Raw genomic sequence first — 20,097 nt, 5'->3', positions numbered from 1 at the left:
GTACTCTCTGTTGGTGCAAAGAAGAGAGATATGCCTGAGCCTCTTTGGTGCCATATGGAAAAAATCCTGTGACAGAAAAAATAAATAAATCCAAGAGTTTTAGCCTGCAGCGCTATACCTGGGTGTAGGGCCCATGATCCAATGTAGTGGGACTTAAATTCTGAACAGACATGCATAGGATTGTGCTGCTAGATCTCAATAAAGGCAATGTCAGCTATAGGTGACCCTTACCCATAGTCTTTCATTCAGACAGGTTGCTGAGAGTTTAATGAAATGTTTTCAATGATCTTTATAGTTGCCACCTTCTCTTCCCTGTAACAGGAACTGCAGTGCCATGGGGAGGGAAGTTATATTGCATGTTCCACACAAATTGAGACCAACTCGCTCCTTTCGCTTGGTTCTAGCTAGGGGGTGGAGAGCAAGGTGAGGCAGTTGCAGGTGAAAACAAACACTCCTCCACCCAATTGCTCCTACCTGCTCTATGCATTTATTGAGAGACAGAGAATGTGAATGATTTTGAGCAATGAAAATTATAGCCTTAAAACACCATCAGGTGTTTTTATTTTAGGATACATTTTTGTGTGTGTTTGGGAAATTCATTTGGTAAAAATCCCCCTTTCTCCTGTTGGCAAGTAAAACAGTTTCTGTTTAAGTCTTTTGGTTTCAAGAGATGCAAAACATTTCTAGGACATTTGCAATTTTTTTGTTTATGTAGTTATTTTTTTTTAAATGTACATGGCCCCTCCCTGACAGCAAACCAACCCACATCAGATAAACAGCCCAGAATCCTCCTACTTCTTTCCAATTGGCAATTGCAGAGAGACAAAAGAGGCTTTTGTGGAATATAAATGGCAGCCAAAGCCTTCCAAGAGCCCCTCTGGTGCTGAAAGAGTTAACCTGGCACCCACCCCAGTTCTCTACCAGGGAGTAGCTCGGTTAATTGGGCCGGCCTCTCTTGTGCGATCCATCACCAAAGGGGAAACACGGGATGGACGGGGGTAATAACAACAAAGTCTCTGCTAATTTGGGAAAATTGCTCTGATTTGGGAAAATTGCAGTGTTTTCCCCCAGGTGATTGACGAGCTTTGGAAAAGGGAGGCTTTTGGGCCCCGTGCCTGTTTGTGTGGCATTCACTGCAGCTCCGCTCTGCTGCCTCTCAGAGCTCCGAGTTGGCAGGGGCAAGACAGGGCCATTCGGAAGCCAAGGGGACTTTGACATCATTTTTGGAAAGGTCTTGCTGCAAGTGCTGGGGATGGTCAGTCTCCAGCCTTGCTCAGGCAACCCACCTCTGGCCTCAGACCTGTTCTGAACGTCCCTTCCCTGAGCTGGTGTTAGGAGGGAGGAGCTTGCTATTTGGAGTTCCTGGAAGGGAACCAGGGCTGTTTAGTCTGAGGCAACAGTTCCCTACCATTGATCCATGGCCAAGTCTGTGCCACTGACATCCTGGCTGGGTCTCTGGAATGGCTCCCTCGGCTGCAGTTCCATATGCGCGGCATACATGCGTTCTTTCCTATGGCCTCTTCCATCATTCTAACAGTCCCTCTCCTGGAAGCAGGCAATAGGCGGTGCATTACCAGGCTCACCATTTCACATGGGAGAGCTAGGACTGCATCACATACTCAGCAAGGGTCAAGGGCCAGTTCTTGGCTATATTTGAAATTACATGGTGAGCCGGATGTCTTTTTGGGAGCATTTTTGTGATTATATTTCCGCTTCGTTCCTCCCTGCACCTCATAGCAACTCAGCAGGAATGCCGAGGGCTCCTCCTCCGTCCACAGTCATCACAGACAGCTATTGCAGCAGGCTGTAAAAGAGGGAGAGGAGAGGGAGAGTAGGGCCACTGCTCTGCTGAAAGACTGCTTCATTTTTTTCCCTCTTCCCTCCCCATCCTTTTTTTCCTTGTGTGTTGTGTCTTTTTAGGTTGTAAGCTGCAGGCAGGGAGCCCTTGTTTAACTGATTGTTTGTAAGCTGCTTTGGGAGCCTTTTTCAGATGACGAATGTGATTAAAAACACTTTATATAAATAAAAGTACAGGAATTTCATTGAGACTGACAAAGTTTGTCATGCTAACTGTAGTGATAATGTGTAACGGGGCTCTACAATTGGCTCCCTCTACCTTTTTCTGACTATAATTTGTGGCTCCTTTTCAACTTGAGCAGAAAGAGCTCAGAGAAGGTGTAATGTAGTAGTGGTTGCATGTATACGCTGAGGAGGATGCAGTTTGGATCTCAGCTCAGCCATGAGTTCACTAGGTAGTCATAGACAAGTCATGCTCAGCCTCAGTCCTGGCCTACTTTATAGGATTGCTGTAAGGACCTTTGGGGTAATGAAGTAATATAAAGTGAGCTAAATAAATGCTTGTTACTACTATTACTACTACAACACAGAAAACTGACTTGTTTCGGACCACACTGTTCATCTAGCCCAATGTTCTCTACTCCAGGGGTGCGCAACTTGTGGCGTATTGGCCTGCAACTCCCATGATACCTTCCTACTGGCTATGCTGGCTAGGGCTGATGGGAATTGTAGGCCATCACATCTGGAGTGCCACAAGTTGCCCACCCCTGGCCTACTCTGGTTGGCTGTGGCTTTCTGGCAGATGCCTTTCTGGCATCACCTGACCCTATCAAATGGCGATGCCAGAGAGTGAACCTGGGGCCTTCTGCATGCAAAGCATATGCTCAGCCAGCCTATACACACACATCCCTTGAACAAGATTTGTCTGGGATTTGAACCTGGGACCTCTTTCACTCAAAGTGAAAATCCTACTCCAACAAGCCAGACAAATAGAAGCAGTGGTGGTGGTCCTTTCAGAAGCAAATCTGAGATCTAGTTCATACAAACAGCAGAATTAGTGGTAAAGTGTCCTGAGCCACTTCATATTATTTCCATATTCTTACAAAAATGTCCATGCAATACTGGCATATTAGGACAGAGGTGGGCAACCTGTGGCTCTCAGCCTAATTTCAAAAGCCCTCTGCATGTGAACAGTTCGGACCTCTGGCAAGAGCATTCTGTCCCTTCCCTGGTGTGGGAAGGATGGATGGGGTGGGGGGAAGCAAATGGGGTGGCAGAAGGAGAAAAGGGTGACCACTCACTTTTGGCTTTTAGCCCTGCCCATGGCTGGCTTTGGCCTTGCTCACCGCCAACATGTGGCTCCGACAGATTACCCACAAGGGATTGCGGCCCTCGACAGAAAAAAAGGATGCCCACCCCTGATGTATCCTCTATCGACCCTCATGTCTCCCAGTAATACATAGGAGGCATGCAGCCACAGCCTGCACTAGCTTCTGGACCTTCTTCAAGGGCAGCCAAATGTACTAGGGTGTTGCCGTAGTCCAGCTTGGAGGTTACAAAATCATTGCTCCAACATCTGACAACACCCCAGAAGCAATCAATCTGCTGTGTTTGAGCATTGTAGGAGAAGGTGATAAGCCCCAGGGACTCACCTTCTACTTTCCATTTCCACCTTCACTTCTTCCATTTTAAATTCTTTCTTGTTTTAAGGAATGTTGGTTTTTATTGTATTTATTTTTACTCTGTATGTCACCCTGAGAGTGTCGGCTATAGGGCAACTCATAACTCAAATGATGATGATGAAAGAGTCCCTTCTTTCCCCCACATTGACTCTCTTTCCCCTTCCCCTTCCCCTCTGTTCTCCACTTACCTGCCCTTTTGAGCTCTTGCTCCAGTTGTCCTTGGCATTCTCTTCCTCAGCAACTTGGCTGTCCTTTGGGATGGGGGGCAGGACTTCTCATTTCTCTCTGGGAGAGTGTCTTGAGCTTCCAACCTAGTATAGAGAATGGAAGATAAGATAAGATGAAATCAGGACTGGGGTCAGATGCAGTCTGTAGTCTGTTAGTTGGCTGATCTTGACCTAATCTAATGGGCAGGCCAATGTCCTAGAACTGAAACATATATCACCTCCCCCAAACTTGATGGGTAAGTCAGTCATGTCTGACCTACAGCCAGCTATCAACTAAGCTGCAAAATCTGTGTGGAGAAACTCCTCCTCCTCTCCCCTGCTCCCCTATGGAAGCAGCAGAACAGCAGCTAATAAGAAAGAAATGAAGAAAATGAAACCGGAGGGGGGGGGGGAGATCTGAGCCCCTTTAAGTACAACAGGCGGTGTGTTTTCAATTCAGCTATGCTCCTTTTCCTTATTGCATCCAGGTATCCCCATCCATCTGCAGATCTGTTTCTGTTTCCATTTGTCCATCTGTCAGGAACTAATTGGGTCTGCATTTCCTCACCTAGACCAGATCCTGCATGACCAAGGCTTCCTCTCGCACTTCCCTTCAGATCCAAAGGATTTATGCCTCGGCAGCATGGTCTTCACCTTTATAAAACCACCTTTCAACATCGGGAGATTCGGGCTCCAGCACATGGGCTACCTGTGATCATAGGAGCAGTCAAATGACAGGGTATGAAGCCTGTGCTCAGGATCTCCCAAAGAAACCAGAATTAATCTGTTTTTGGACCATTCATCATCATGAATAATCATGGCAGATTTGTGTTAAAAGGCATCCATTTAATGTTACAGAACCTTCTTTCCCAGTCCTCAGTTGGACTCATGTCTGCTTAAAACAGACTTAGGGTGGGGGTGATGGGGCTGGCAAATTATTTCAGCTTCTGCTGGACTGTACCATTTCAAACTGTAGGTGGGGAATGCATCTGAATATTCGCCCACATAAATTCTCCTTATACCAGGAGTGGGGAACCTCATGACCAGAAGCCAAATCTGATCTCAATCATGAGATCAGGGTCTCAGTCATGCCCTTCGGGTTTCTCCAGATGGCCATGTCTCCTTCTCTTTCCTCTCTCTGATAATGCCAGCTGCCAGATTTTGTCAAACCATCACTGCACCTGGTTTTCCACTGTTTAGTGATTTCCATGGGGGCAGCTGCTAATGAATATATAGAATAATGTCTTTGTGCATTATATGAGATTCACTCAAAATTAGGGATGTTGAAGGAATCTGCAATGGAATCAAATGAGTTCACATTTTAATTAATCCAACCCACAGATTCTGCAGTGGACTGGCTTTTTCCCAGTTGGACTGGGAAAACGTTCTAACTTTCCAGAATTTTGTGCAAAAATACACAAAATAAAAAGGCCAAAATTGCACATTTCCCCCAGAGGCTAAAGCATGAAAATGCACATTTTGGGGGACTGGCACATTTTGGTGGGATTTGCACATCTTCACAAGTGCAAATTTGCACAAGTGCAAATGTGTGCAATTCAGAAACTGAAAAAAAATCAAATTCTCTCAATGATTGGACGATGGAACAAATGATGCCTGACAATCTGTGAAATGCAGACTGAACCGATTTTACACAATCCATACATCCTGTCTGGGAGGAGCCCAAGCACCTTGAGATGTCTGACAGCTGCAATTCTGAATCAGAGTTGGAGCTGCAAGATCAGGGGCCAGGGGAGGGACACTCCCTAGTGAGCCAAGATGCTGGGAGAGATTCCTCTGAAGACCTTGACAAACAGATGGCCCAGGCTGAGTCCTTGCCCCCTCTCTCTACTGTCAGAACTCAAGTTTTCAAGGATGAGGGGGAAGAAGGGCGTGACTTGAGAGACACTAGGGCACGTCGAAAAGCAAAGGGGGAAAAGTTAGGGGCAGGGCTCAGATGCTCCACCAGGATAGCCATTCTTGCAAGCCAACGTAGGAGAGAGCCACCCTAAAGAAGGGGCATCACTGAGAAGCAAGTCTGGCCATGAGGTTCACACCCAAACTGTCAGCAACTTCACTGCACTCAGGATCGTCTCCTCTAATTAGGGATCACAGATTAGTTGTTTAGGGTCCTGAGGCAGTCTGAGAATTTCCTGGAATCTGCATTTGTAAAGAGACTACTTTCTAGCAAAATAAAGTAGTATTAGCTTGAAGCTTTGTCTCCTTGTAGTGTTGATTGGGAAGGGGGAAGGACAATCCATTTCTGATACGCCCCTACTCAAAATTGAAAGAAGGGCTCGCATTTGATTGGGTGGAATTATTGACCTGTCAATGTCAGAGGTAACCTCAAACAGGGCTCTTGAACCCACTGGCAGTCCCACGCCATGTGGCACAAAGCATCCCCTCCAGCATATATGGGATTTTTAAAAAATCCATGTGATGCAATTTCACTGGTGTGAGATGCTACTTGGCAATCAGTTTTATGCTCAACTCTCTGGTTCTTGCTGAGACAGTGCGCAGGGGCAGCTTAGACCACAGAGCAGCCTTCCCCAACCTGTTGCCCTCCAGATGTGTTGGATGACAACACCGATCATATCCAGCCAAGATGGCAGTTAGCTGGGGATGATGGGATTGTAGTACAACACAGCTGCAGGGCACCAGGTTGGGGAAGGCTGCCATACAGTTACCGGCTCCCCACCCCCAGCCTGTGGCATTTGGTCATTCAGGTCAGCTCCCCACTCCACCTTTACCCTTTTGGAGTTCTCAAAAGAGCTGAAGGCAAGAATGTTGTCAATCAGCCTTTCCCAACCTGATGCTGTCCAGATGTTTTGGACTTTAAGTTCCGCCAGCCCCAGTCAGCAGGGCCAATGGCCAGGAACACTGGGAGTTGTGGCCCAAAACATCTGGAGGGCACCAGGTTGGGGAAGGCTGTTTAAAATCATCAAGATAATGCTTTTCATCTCTGCCTCTTGCTGTGCACACACCATATTAACTCCCTCTCTTACAATACTATAAATTGGGGTTGGGGGCAGGGTCCACCCAATGGCATGGATCAGCAGGAGATCCAGGACAGAGACAAGGAAGTAATACTTCATGCAATGTATAATTAAGTGATGGGATGCTCTTCTACCACAGGAGAAGGTGGTGATGGCCACCAGTTCCAATAGCTTTTTTTTTTTTTTTTTTTTAAGGCATCAGGCAAAACCACAGAGGACAGGTCTACCAACAGCTAGCAGCCATGATAATGACATAACTTTGTTTTCTTTAAAATGTTTGATGATACCTTCAGTTTTGAAAAAAAATGTCTAGGGCAACTTACAAGTAAATGCTTACAACCATCAGCAAATATAAAACAATACCAAGTTAAGTGGAATTACGGCAAAAACTGCAGAACCATAAAGAAGAAATCTAAACAAACAAACAAAATTATTTAAAAGGTCGGGGCAAAAGAGAAGCTGTTCACTGAAGATATTCACATTCAGTGCCAGGTCAACATCCCTGGGGAGAGAGTGTTCCAATGATGTAACACCATAATTGAGAAGGCCTTCTCCCTGGTCTCTATTATCTGAAGGTGGTCACCCTGTGAAGAGTCTCAGAAGATGACATTTGGACATGTTCATGTGGAAGTACACAGCCCAATAGATAGCCAGGTCATCTCAAGCTATATAGAGCATTGGTCCCCAACCTTTTTATTTGGTGGGCACATTTGGAATTTTGAAAGAGTGTCATGGGCACTCTCACAAAATGACTGCAATGGGGGGGAGCTTGTCCATTCATAAAATGGCTGCCATGGTGGGCATGGCTGGTGACGAAATACCCATTTCCTGTAAGGCAAACCAGTGAGAGTAAAAGTAACTTGGCCATGCATCTAAGTACAAGGCAGAGGAGGGCTGGATCTACACTTACCGCCTTTTTTCGCTTCCAATGAGGTTTCACCACCCGCCTTTCACACTACGCAGTGCCCACCTCGAATTGGAACTGGAATTTCCCACTTCTGTGCTCCTGCTTTCAATACCCTAATATCCCGGTATTTCCCCTTAATGTGCTCTGATTTTCCGCCTTCACTACCGTATCGGGTTGTAGTCCCCTCCCCCGCCTGTCCATATATGGCAGTGTTTGTATTTCCCTCCTGTCCAATCACAGCCCTCGAGGGCCCATGTCTTCTTCAGGCTACTGATCACATAGCTTCCTCAGCAGCCCGTTTCCTCAGCAACAAGCAAAGGGCTGGTGCGCACACCTGTCTGATCTCGGATGCTAAGCGGGGTCAGCCCCGGTCAGTAGTTGGATGGGCGACCGCCTGGGAATCAGGCTTCCTGCACTGAGCAGAGGGTTGTTCTATCCCTTCAAATGAGACTAAGTTTTACCCCCTCCTATCCCCCACTCAGGATGTTTTTTAAAAAATTAAGGCATTATCCTCGCAGAATCGGGGCTTCTCCGCAATGTTTTTTTTTTCTAATTCAGGCATGATCTTCAAAGATTCGAAGTTGTGAAGCTACTGACCGGGGCCGACCCCGCTTAGCATCCGAGATCAGACAAGCGCGTGCAGGAAAACAGCACAGCGCTCGAGTGTGAACCGAGCTTGCACATTCGATGAAGCACTGCAACGGGGAAAATGGGTGAGTGTGAATAATCACGTTTTAATGCGAGAACATTTAACCTGACAGCACACCGAATTCATTGCGATGGCGGGCGCAATGTAGATCGGCCTGAGGTCTCTGTGCTCCAAAACACAAAACCACTCTTTTGAACCATGTTTTCTGCTCCAGCACCCATCTCACAGAAAGTAAACTGAAGCGAAATCACATATTTGCCTCCATAAAGCACAACAAAATACCCATTTTCACAGAAGGTAAACTGCTGCTTCTCTGAGAAACACAAACATCCACACAGGCAAAACACACACACCAATAAAAAATTTGCAAAACAGAGAATACACCACACGCAAAATCAAGGCAAAACATACACACCCAGGCAAAGGACACCTCCTCATTCCCCACTCCCTCAAGCCCCCAGGACATTTCCTACCACCCCACAGTTTATTTTTCTGGGTAGCTGGGCATGCTGGGCTGCAGCCACCCACCATTGTTATTTTCTAAGAATACCTCTGGGGCCGATATGAGGCATAAATGCAGTCTTGGAAATAAAGATGGCTCTGGAAGCCAGCACTTAATTTTGCAGCATGCCATCCCCCCAGTGAAAAAACACATTTATTTATTTATTCATTTATGTATTACATCTAATCCTCCGAATAACTAATGCTCTCTGGGTGGATTACAAACAGTTAAAAAAATACTAAAATGCCGTAGAACAGTTAAAAATATAAAATATAATACAAATATTTAAAAGAATAAAATACGATATAATGCAGGACAATAAACAGCATAGGAATCCATGAAACAGCCATAAAATTACAATATCTAAACATATAAAATAAAAATCAGGAGGGACAAGTGCCTAGAGAGGCATCTGTGAGCGCATTGGTGCCCAGGGGCACCACATTGGAGACCCCAAATATAGAGCTTTCAAGGCTAAATGGAATCTCTGTGAATGTACAATGCAATCTACCTTTGAATACTAAGTGTTGCCTGGGGGTGGGGGGATAAATAACACCATCTTCATGGCCTCTTTCTTTCTGAGCTTCTCAGATCCACCTGGCTAGTGGCTGTTGGTGGCTGAATGCTGAACTTTGGGACTGATTGAGTAAGGGAGTCCTTATGTCCGTAAGCAGTGATGATGTCCTTGTGGTGTGGCAGTGAGCCTGTGTGCAAAGAAAGCCAGAGAGAGCAGGGCTAAAATACGCAACCCCAGGGAGAAGCCAAGCCAGGAGCCATGATGCAGTCCCTTTGGTCAGAAGCCAGGAGATCAAAGTCAGAGATAGAAAGCCAAGGGAGCTGTAAATCAAGTTGAGGTTGGAGTAAGTAAGAGTGAGAAGCAGCAGCATGAAGATCAAAATGCTGCAGGATGGCTGGAATGAAGAATAATTTGAGAAGACAACTGAAACCAACATGAGAAGCAAATGGGTCTGTGGCTTCCCACACAGAGACTTGGAGGATCCCTTCCATTTGACAAACAACCTTTTCTTGCTGCCCAAGCCTTACACAATGACCTTTGGCAAATCAGCACTATGAAGGCAAGAAGCCAACTGAGATGTTGGATCTAATGACTTCTGTAGTGACTGGCCAAAGGCAGAGACCAGCTTCCAAACAGTAGTGCAATTTGGGTTTCTGTTTTGCTGACCCTGTGGTCTTTCTCATCATTATCATCAGTGTGGGCTGTTGGGAATGTTTAACTGATGCATTCCACATTTGGCTGAGCCAGGGTTGTCTTCAAACACAGTCACCCTGTAGAACATCTTAACCTTCAGCAACTTCACACCACATTGCAAAGAGTTCAACAGGCCAAGTATGTTCCAAATTGAGTTTGAATTTAGAAATAAAGGTTTGGACCTATTTTCAAAGAAAGAGCTGACAAGGAGAGTGAGTGATTCTGAAACAATTTGTCTTATCATTTGTAAAATTCTGCATAATGAAGCCAAGGTTTTGACCAACCTGTTGAGCACATTTCCATCTGTCTCCTTAAAAATAATAATCACAATATATAATAGGCAGGAGTCCCCTACTTTGCTTTTTATCCATTTGCTGACTTCTAGACCACCCAGAAAGTGGGTACCTGAAGATAAAAAAGATGCTGGGACACCAGTCCCTTCTCTGATTCCTGAAGTCAGTAACTGGAAGCCAATCATACAATATTATACAGAGGCATCTATTTACTCCAAAAATGAACAGATAACTCTGGTGTCAAGGGGGTGTCAATCAGCAAAAAAAGAGAGAAAAAAATGCATTCACCTATAAATAAACCCCATAAACCCAAAGAAAGATAACAGAAAATGGCTAGCAACACTGAAAAGAAGGTAAGGAGAGACTGGTTAGCTCTTTATTGCATTTCAGACATGCTACATAATTCAGCCACAAAGTTTAACAAGCCTTCGCTAAAAGTATAACTGAGTTTAGAAAAGGATGACACAAATTCACAGAGGGCAAGAATAACAAGACTAGCTAAGAGACAAGGCCACTTCTGTGGTACAGGCAGAGTTGGAAGCCCCCCTGAGAGACACAACTTAAGAGTTGAGTTGCTCCAAGTGCTGGAATCACTGGCTGGGTTCACACAATACAACAACCCACACTCAATCCATACTCAGGGCTGAGTATGGGTTGAGTGTGGGTTGTCATTGAATCGTGGGTTGTTGTTGAAGAGTGGATTATCCTGTTGTATGCGAACCCAGCTGCGCTAACAAACCATAGTTTGTTAACTATGAACAACCCAAGAAGAGGTTTTATGGTAGGTTGTGAGCTGTGGGTTGTTTGTCATTAACAAGCCATGGTTTATTTACACAGCTGGGTTCACACCACACAACCAACATTTCAACAACAACCCACACTCAATCTTGTACTCAAAGCGTGCTCATCAATGGTTCCTCATCAAACTGGAGTGGGGGGTATTGAGTGGGGTGCTGCAGGGCTCAGTTCTGGGCCCTGTACTCTTCAACATTTTTATTAATGATGTGGAGGAAGAAGTTGTGTAGGGAATGCTTATCAACTTTGCAGATGACACAAAATTGGGTGGGAAAGCTAATAGCTTAGAAGACAGAAACAAAATTCAAAACCATCTTGATAGGTTAGAAAGCTGGGCAGAAAAGAACAGAATAAAATTTAACAGAGACATGTACAAAGTTCGTTATTTAAGGAAGAAGAAATCAAATCCACAGGTATAAGATGGGGGATACTTGGCTTGGCAATAGTACATGCGAAAAGGATCTTGGAGCTGCAGTCGCTCCTGAGCTGAATATGAGTCAGCAGTGTGATGTGGCTTCAAAAAGAGCAAATGGGATTTTAGAAGTACCATTTAAAAATCACCAGATGTAATACTTTCACTCTGCTCTGTGCTGGTTAGACCTCACCTCTGGATCCAGTTCTAGACATCAGACATGAAGAGATATCCAGATAAATTCAGGGCCAGTCCTCCCTCAGGTGGCAGATTTGGAAGGGTGGCGGATCCTGCATGCCTGCCACCAGGAATCCCGATCCCACTGCCACCACCCCATGCCTCTCAGAGTGAAGTACAGGGCAAGTGGGCACTCCAAAGAGCCCCACTGGCCACTCTCCTGATGTGGAAAATGCTGCGGCAGGAAACCAGCCCTTGCAGCCGTCCAGAGCAGCTACCATGGCTCACCCCATGCCTCACTCTGGGCAAGGCCTAGACGGGTGGCCACTCTGCAGAGCCATGCTGGCCGCTCCTCCACCCGGTGTGGCTCTCCACAGACCCCACCCAGACCCCGCCCATCCACATGCCTCACTCTGAGGGGTCCTTTATCAGACCTCACCTGTGCTGCCGTGGCATCGGCAGTCTCCAGGGCCACCTCCCTGGCAATACCTCACTCTGAAAAAGGACCCCTCAGAGCAAGGTATTGAGGGAGATGGGAGGTGGTGGAGGGGGCTCGCATACCCTGCACCAGCAGCAGAATGCAGCATGCAGCAGCTTGTGCTTCCCTTCACCCCTGGCAGTGGCACACAGCGGCAGCTCATGTTCCCCTTCCTCACCGGTGGTGGCGTGTCCTCCTGCCTCAAATGGCAGGAGGTCTTGCACCAGCCCTGAGTAAACCGGAATGTGTTCAGAGAAGGGCAAGAAAGATGATCAGGGGACTAAAAAGTAAGTCCTAATAGGAAGATTGAATGAACAGGGTATGCTTACCTTTGAGAAAACTGAGGGGGATATGATAGCACTTTTTGAGTACCTAAGCATTGTCACACAAAAGATGGATGTAACCCACTCTCTATCATTCAAGACTGTAGGACATGAAATAAGGGGCTTAAGTTACAGGAAGGCAGATTTTGGTTGAACATCAGGAAAAACTTCCTAACGGTCAGAGCAGTCAGACAATGGAACCAACTGCCCAGGGAGGTGGTGGGCTCTCTGTCACTTGAGATATTCAAGCAGAGGCTGGACAGCCATCTGTCAGGGAAGCTTTAAACTGGATTCTTGCCCTAAGCAGGGGTTTGGACTTGATGACCTAAATGGCCCCTTCCAAGTCTATGATTCATAGGCAGGTTGTCATGTTATGAATGTGATGAGGAACAGACTGTGGAAGAGAAACACTCTAAACCTGAAGGTACATTCTAGGGTGTGTGTGTTTAAAAAAAAAAATTTGCATTACAAAAATGCAAAGAACACTTTAGGAATGTGTGAAAAACCCCAATCAAAGAGGCGCATGAAGGCTGGAGGCAACTTCGGCAATGTGAGAGAGGCATTTCCCAGCTTCTAGATTATGAACAATGGGCAGTATCCAGCGTTGTCCAGGAACTCTAGTGCCAATGACGTTGCACAAACATTGGCTTATGCTAGTTCAGCGTCATTCATGCTAGCACTGTAACAACATTGGATACTACCCATTGCCACAACAAACAAGAGCACATTTCCTGTGATCAGGGAAGTTTCTACTAGCAGCAATGGTGATTTACCAAGTGATATGTGGAAAGTTCTGATTAAGGGATGACTTGGAGTACTCCTTGCACAAGTGGGAGAAAGTATTGTCTGATCCAGCCCTGAGAGTGAGCAATAAAAAGACGACTGTTATGACACAGCGCAGTCGTACATTTCCTCAGGCATCTGGATCTTACCACTGTTGGAGATACGATACTGGGCTTAGTGAACTATTGAGCTTACTTAGTGCAACAGCTGCTCTTTTGCTCTTAACAACCTCGTTGGAAAAACAGATAAAGGTGGAGTTTGCCAAACAGGATCAGTTTAATTGCTTCAACAATTCATTTCAATGCAAATACTTTGGGTGGGGCAGGACCTAAAGAGAAGTTGCCTGACCCAGTGATTGCAACATTATGGTAGTAGTTCTTGGAAATGCGGGTAAGAAAAAGAAAAAAAGAAAGAGATGAAACTGGTTATCTAGATGGAGCTGTATAGTTTAAACAAAAAACAAAAAAAACAGGACCCTCAACATGGGTAAGCAGCATAAACACTGAGAAGCAAATTTAATGAGTTTAAAAATGAGTTCATTTTCAACTACTCAGGACAATATTAATAACTTTTTTGCTTTATTTTAAATAAACAGCTAGTGCATTAAAATGTGCTATAGTGGAAATGAGTGTTTTTGTCTACTTGCAAAATTGGAACTGACAGCATTTAAAGAAAAAAAATACCCTGTGGTATTTCAGTTTGTTGACTTTGGTATCTTTTCCCTGGAGGGTCCATCAATGCAACCTTGAAAATACAAACCTGGTAAAACTTTTGTTGAAATTCGAGGGCCATATTGCAAGGGAGATATTGGTGTGTCTCATCCATTGCAAGCCAGGCCTGGAGTGTGCCATGACCGCAAGAGCCAGGAGGCGTGAGGCATGTAGTGACCCACTCCTTAACCCTAGACAGGGATTCATCCGAACTCCTATAGATTTCCAATGGCATAGTTTTTTTTAGAATGTAGTGACACAAATGCTTTCTAGGGCTGGGAAAATATTTCAAATTCCAAAGAGTGAGCATCAAATATTTAGGGACCAGCCCTGTACAGAGTTGAGAAAAGATTTAAATACTTAGGCACCATCAGCCAATGGTTAAGCCCCCAAGTGGCAAAGTGTCTGGAATTGTTTTCCTGGCCCTGTTGCTTCCAGGGCTTAATTTCTAAAATGAGAGGCAGCTGCCGTGCAGATTTTAGAATGTACAGCCAACAATATATAGCGTGTATCTAGCACATACAGGCAGCAGCGATACACTCTATAGCAGATGTTAAGCAAGTACAGACAGAGACTGCCCAAGATACGCTGGTGCCTGAGGCAGAAAGTCCAAATCCCTCCCCTCCTTTACTGCCCTAAAAATAAAATAAAAATATTAATTGCCAATTTACTGCCCTTTAACGATACCCCCCAAACCCGCTAACTGAGGCAAGCCGCCATACCCTGCCTGGCCCTGGGTACAGTTACTCTAGACTGAATACCCTATGTGAATGTCTCCCACTGTGGATATTACTCTGGATTAACATGACCAAAGATAACAATGCCATGACCCAATTTCCTTTTGCTGAAAATGCTTGGAATAAATGCTTTCTGAAGTTTATGGTTGATTTCCTCCCATCACATGGCATCTGTTTGCTGCCAGGGTGAATTTGGAAGTGCCTTACCCAGGGGGGAAAATCTGAACCAGGAATTATTACCTCAAGAGAATTATGTAAAAGGCAACCACAACATTTATGTGAATGGATGCAAGTCGGGTGGCCCCCAACCCTATTTATTGAAGGATGACAATACTGAGACAACTTCACTCCATCAATAACATCAAACTTTGTTCTTTTTGCTCTTCTGAAAAGATGTATACAGGAAGTCGGTCTCTCAATGGCTGGGAGAACTGCTTCAGGCCTTCTGGGGGTAATTAAAGAGCAAAAGCAAGGCTGATTAACTGTGGATTGCTTGGAATGTTTCAATATACTCTGTCTAGTTTCTCCCCCTTCCATTGTGAAGGAATTTTTGATTACACAAAAATTAGTCCTGGATCCAAATAAATTGATTACACCTGGTCAGTTGTTCAAAATAGCTGTGCAATACTATAATCCCATTTAATCCAATGGGATTTACTCCCAGGGAACTGTAAATAGGATTGCAGCATCACAAGCAATCCTAAACATGTTTACTCAGAATCAAGCCCCATTGTATTCAATGGGGCTTACTCCCAGTGAGCATGCAAAGGACTGCAGCCTTTAGATCCTGTTTCAAGTTCAAATAACTTCTTTTTCATGGTCCTCACCAAAATTAGCATCCACATTTCAAGTAAAATCAGGACAAAAATCACCATTCACATGCTGGCCTACATTCTAGTCTATAGATATGGGAAAGGGGCGGGGAATATTATTTTGCCTTGATTCTGATATATCATCACAACATTAAATGTTGAATCTGAATTCTGCTAATTTTTAAAAACAGATGCTTAAACCTTCCAATTAATTTTTTGGGGAACAGTATTGATTCAGCTCTACTAAAGGCACCTTTCAAATTATAGGAGTAATATGTGGATTTATGACTGTTAAAATGTAACCTGCTTCTTACAGGAGCAGAGGAAGTCAAGCTACTTGTGTAGGGGATGCCCTTAAGTAATTTACTATGGAATTAAGGTGCAATCCTACCAATACTTACAGACTCTGTGTTCTGAGTAAACATGCATAGAGATGCAGGGCAAATTCCTTAGAACTCAGGGAGATTTACGTCTCAATAATATTCTTAGATTTCTGTTGTTGAATTCTGTTCACCTGAAAAATATTACTTCGTCATGCACAAGTCCTGCATGACAAGTCCTCGTTAGACATAAGTATTCTAGAATTTTGTCCCGTGCGAACACCTATCTTGCAGACTTGTCTTGTTGCTGGGTTGTTGTGGGTTTTTTAAAAAAATCAAGTGTGAAAACGTGATGATAAAGAGATCGACCTAAAGGCATTCATTTATTGACATTTCATTCAGTAATCGAAAAATACTAAATTTAATACTGTTTCCCCTGAAAGAGTATTCAGATTGCATCACTTGTGTACTGTGTGATTTCCTAAAACATCGTTTAAAAAGCTCTACTTTGTAAAGGAGAAACTTTTATTTTCATCAGATATTCTCAAAATGTCACCTCGATTTAGATATCGTCTTTGTTTTCACTGCCCAACTGTGCAATCCTATTAACATCTACTCAGAATTAAGTCCCATTAAGTTCAACGGGGCTTGCTCCCATGTAGGCACACAGGCTACATTCCTATGCCGCTTACCTGGGAGTAAGTCCCGCTGAAAACAGTGGGACTTACTTCTGAGTATACATCAGTAGGATTACCCTGTAATTAAATCTATTAATTGGTTACAAAAAGCAAAAGAGCTGATAGACTAAAAACTATTACTAGTATTGACTGCGCTGGTGTTGTTTTTTAAAGACACCCCCCTCCCCCCGAACAGACGGATAGATTAAATCAGAAACGTGAACAACTCTCCTGTTATTCTCTTGAATGGGACTGATTTGGAGCCGACACGGCTCTTCAAACTACAGAGCAGGAGCGCGCGCGCACTTTCCCCCTTTTACTTCCAACCGGGGGTTCAGCCGAGGGCCAGAAGGTGGCCGTGGGGAGCGCAGCTCTCAAGGAGACCCCAGCTCAACCCGTATTACTTTCGTAACCCGACGGTGTGGCCTCTTTTAAGAGACATATTTGAAATATCAATCATAGGCCTTCCCTTGAAATGGTCCTTGTTTAAACGGTCACAGATTGCAAGGCCTGTTCAAACATTATTGCCCTAGACAGACAGACAGCCTAATAACTCCTTGGATGAGTTGAGTTTGAAAGGCCAGTATAAATAAGCAGCAGCAGCAGCGAGCGGGAGATTTCAGGCCCGCTCAGGAGGGCATCCCCGGCGCAGGCAGGAATTTCTGAGCGCGCTGCACGGGCGGGCCTGTCCGCCGATTGGCTCGGGGCCTCCAGCAGCGAGGCCCCCTCCCCTCCCCAGACTGGAGAGATCCTCCCTCCGCGAACAAAGAACAAGGGCCATTCAAGCGGGGCGAGGCGCCTCGCTGATTGGCCGAGAGCTGGGTTGCGCGAGAAAGCGGGGCGGCGGCGGCGGCGCTTTAAGGTGGACGCCGGGACGACTCCCGACCTCGGGCGCCGTCGAGGCTTGGGGCGGGCTGGCGCTTTACGCCGGCGGAAGAGCGTGACGGGGTCCTGAGCGGGATCCTGCTCCCGCCACCAGAAAGGAGCCCCGACGCGGCGACCAAGACCCAGGGTCCGTCTCCGGCTGGCGCGCGCGGCTAGGGAAGAGGCCGGCCCTCCTTAAAAGGAGGCGCGGCGGCGGAGTTCCCGTTGATTAAAGCTACGGGCGTGGGGGAGGGGCGCGTTCGGGAGGCTCTCTCCGGAGAACCCCCCCCTCGCAGTCCCCCCTCCCTCCGCCCGCCCCGGGCGCTCCTTCCCCCAGCTCCGTGGCTGCTTCTCTCGCTTCGTTGTCCCTGGGGGCGAGACCTAAGCAGAGCCGGGCAGCGGAGACTCCCGGGCAGCCTCCCGCTGCAGGCCACTATTTATCACGACCCGTTCTGTGCACCTAGCTCGCCTCAATACCGCTCCTCTCGCCCGGCCCCGAAGTAGCAGGAGGCGGCACCTGGATCCGGGGCTCTGCAGTGCCACGCGACCGCCGCGGACGGCCGCGGGCGGGGCGGGAGGGGGATCGAGCTCCGCGAAGAAGAAGGAGCTGGCGGAAGAGAGGGGGAGGTGTCGCAAGGCACAGCCGGGACGGAGGCAGCGCTGGCGGGGGATCCGTGGCTCCAGATAACTTCCCCCCTCCTTCCGTTGCCGAGGACGGCAGCCGCGCGTCGCCGCGCAAGGAGCTCGCGTGCTTTGGAGAGGCGGAGAGGGGTCGCCCGCAACGCACCAGGAGCGGCTGCTTGGGGCGCCCCCTTCCCCGGCTGGTCGCAGGCGCTCCCCGCCACCGCCGGGGGGGATCTGTCCTGCCGCGGTTGGGTCAGGAGCTGCGAGCGGCGCGAGCTCCGAAGCCCGGAGAGGAGCTCGGCGATCACAGGCTGGAGGAACTCGAAGCGACACGCAGCGGCGGCGCGCTGAGGCGAGGCGGCGCGCGTCCCCCCGGCTGCCAGCGGCGAGCTGAGAAGCCGTGGCAAGCGCAGGCATGGAGAGCGCGGACCCGGCTGCGCGAAGACGACGGGCTCCGAAAGCACGTGGCGGCGGCAGCGGAGCGGGGTCGCCCGTAATTTATACGCTGCTGCGACTCTGCTGTCCCCACCTCCCGGGGCGGTAAAATGTTTTGGCCAGAGGCAATATCCCAGCGAGGAAGCGCGTCCCCTCTGCTTGAGGTTGCAGGGACATCCGCCGTGAACGTTTGAGTTTTACTGGGGGAGGGCTGTGTGTTTGTGTGTGTGGAAAAGGGTGGGTGAAAACCCCAACACTCTGGGCAGGTTCCTCCCCGCCCCCTCTCTGCGTTAATAACTCCTTGGGAGGGAAAGGGGCCTGGCTTTCTGGATTTGCAGGTACGTAGCTTATTTTTTATTTTATTCCCACCCCCCTTCCCTCCTCGCCCGTGATTGTCATAATCCCCCTCTCGATATGTTGTTTAAAATGGAATCGCATCTTATTGAGAGCCAAAACAACAGCTAAACTTGATTGAACCAAGGGTTTGGAAAATTGTGCGCCCAAAATACATTACTGTTACTATCGCCTCTTGCCTAAATGTATATATAGGCAAAAAACAAAGCAACCCCCACTCCCAGCAATTTCAGAATTATATTAAACTGCAAAATAGGTCTAAATGGGAATGCAGGATTTTAAAAGTCTACATCCCGCCTAATCCACCGTAAGAAATTCTAATAGGCTTAATACTGGAGGTAGGGCAGCTTTTTTTTTTTTTTAAACAGAGTGGGCTCAGAAAAGACCTAAGTATTTGATTTCAAAACGTTAAAAACATTTATTAAAATTCACTTACGTTGGGGAAGTCCACAAATTCAGATTTAGTAAAGACTTAAGGGGCAGTTGGCAAAATTTCCCACCACAATACCGGTAACATTATTACTAGTTATGTTGTGTTAGGCTACAATCCTGTACCCACTTCCCTGGGAGTAAGCCCATTTAACTCATTGGGACTTACCTCTGAGTAGACATGTCTAGGATTGCACTGTTAATGAGGTATAAATAAAAGGTACAATTTGCAACAGTTTGATCTTTTTCTTTACTCTCAAGTGATTTCTAAAAAAAATTGGAAGATAAATTATTTGATAAATTATTGATAAATATTCAGATATTTTGGATGGAACTCTCAATTTAGATCTCTGGGTGAAGAGATGGAAACACTTATTGGAGTAAACCAAGGGCATTGTTAATGTAAAAGGAAAATACTTTGCATTAAATAGGAAATCACAGAATAAGAAATCTCTCTGTAAATTGAACAAAAGGTTATTTAACATGAAAAGAGGGAGACAAATACCAGATATCCTAGATTTTTCTGAATTTAAAGGAAGTACTCTTGAGGTCAAAAGGAATAACCAGAACTAGTTTGGAGAACATAACCAGAAGTTAATTTCTGTTTGCAGTAAAAATGCCAACAGAATTATTTTGTGGAGGTGCTCGTTTTAAAGGGTAATTTGTATACTGATATGAAATGTGGAAAACACACTCACCAATTCCCTCTGAAAGCTACCCACTACTTTAATATTTGGTTCCAAGTGCTCATGAATAAAAAGGTCGGCTGAACAATGGCTGTATCGTATACAAATACCATGGTCATTCTAACCATTGTACTGTCTGGGCCTTTTAAAGGGACATTCTTTCCCAAAGGCACGGGAAATTCCACTTGAGTCTATTCCAGTTTGAAGTTCACAAATATTCTATATTAACTAAAGTCCTTGGT

General features: G+C 46.1%; 1 protein-coding gene across 5 annotated transcripts; it reads right to left on the bottom strand.

Moving 5' to 3' along the window:
• Nucleotides 1–534: 534 nt before the first annotated feature.
• LOC146353907 (uncharacterized) lies at nucleotides 535–19,432 on the bottom strand. 5 transcript variants are annotated; one of them, XR_014788211.1, is made up of 4 exons: nucleotides 17,845–19,432; nucleotides 4,254–4,394; nucleotides 3,668–3,790; nucleotides 535–1,804 (listed from the first exon to the last, which is right to left on the bottom strand). XR_014788211.1 is itself a non-coding variant. In XM_084837603.1 (4 exons), the coding sequence occupies exons 2-4, from the start codon at nucleotides 4,385–4,387 to the stop codon at nucleotides 1,792–1,794; spliced, it is 270 nt and encodes an 89-aa protein (XP_084693729.1). In that variant the 5' UTR covers nucleotides 4,388–4,394; nucleotides 18,115–18,613; the 3' UTR covers nucleotides 535–1,791. The 5 variants fall into 5 exon arrangements, 4 of the variants coding, with proteins under 4 accessions (XP_084693729.1, XP_084693726.1, XP_084693730.1 ...); XM_084837603.1 differs by having other exon boundaries at nucleotides 18,115–18,613; XM_084837600.1 differs by having other exon boundaries at nucleotides 17,845–18,034.
• Nucleotides 19,433–20,097: the final 665 nt, after the last annotated feature.

This window comes from Heloderma suspectum, chromosome 2 (assembly GCF_057233095.1).
Source record: "Heloderma suspectum isolate Gila_16-S chromosome 2, 16-S_ref, whole genome shotgun sequence".
Classification (NCBI taxonomy): Eukaryota; Metazoa; Chordata; class Lepidosauria; order Squamata; family Helodermatidae; genus Heloderma; species Heloderma suspectum.
This window is presented reverse-complemented; position numbering and strand designations above follow the sequence as displayed.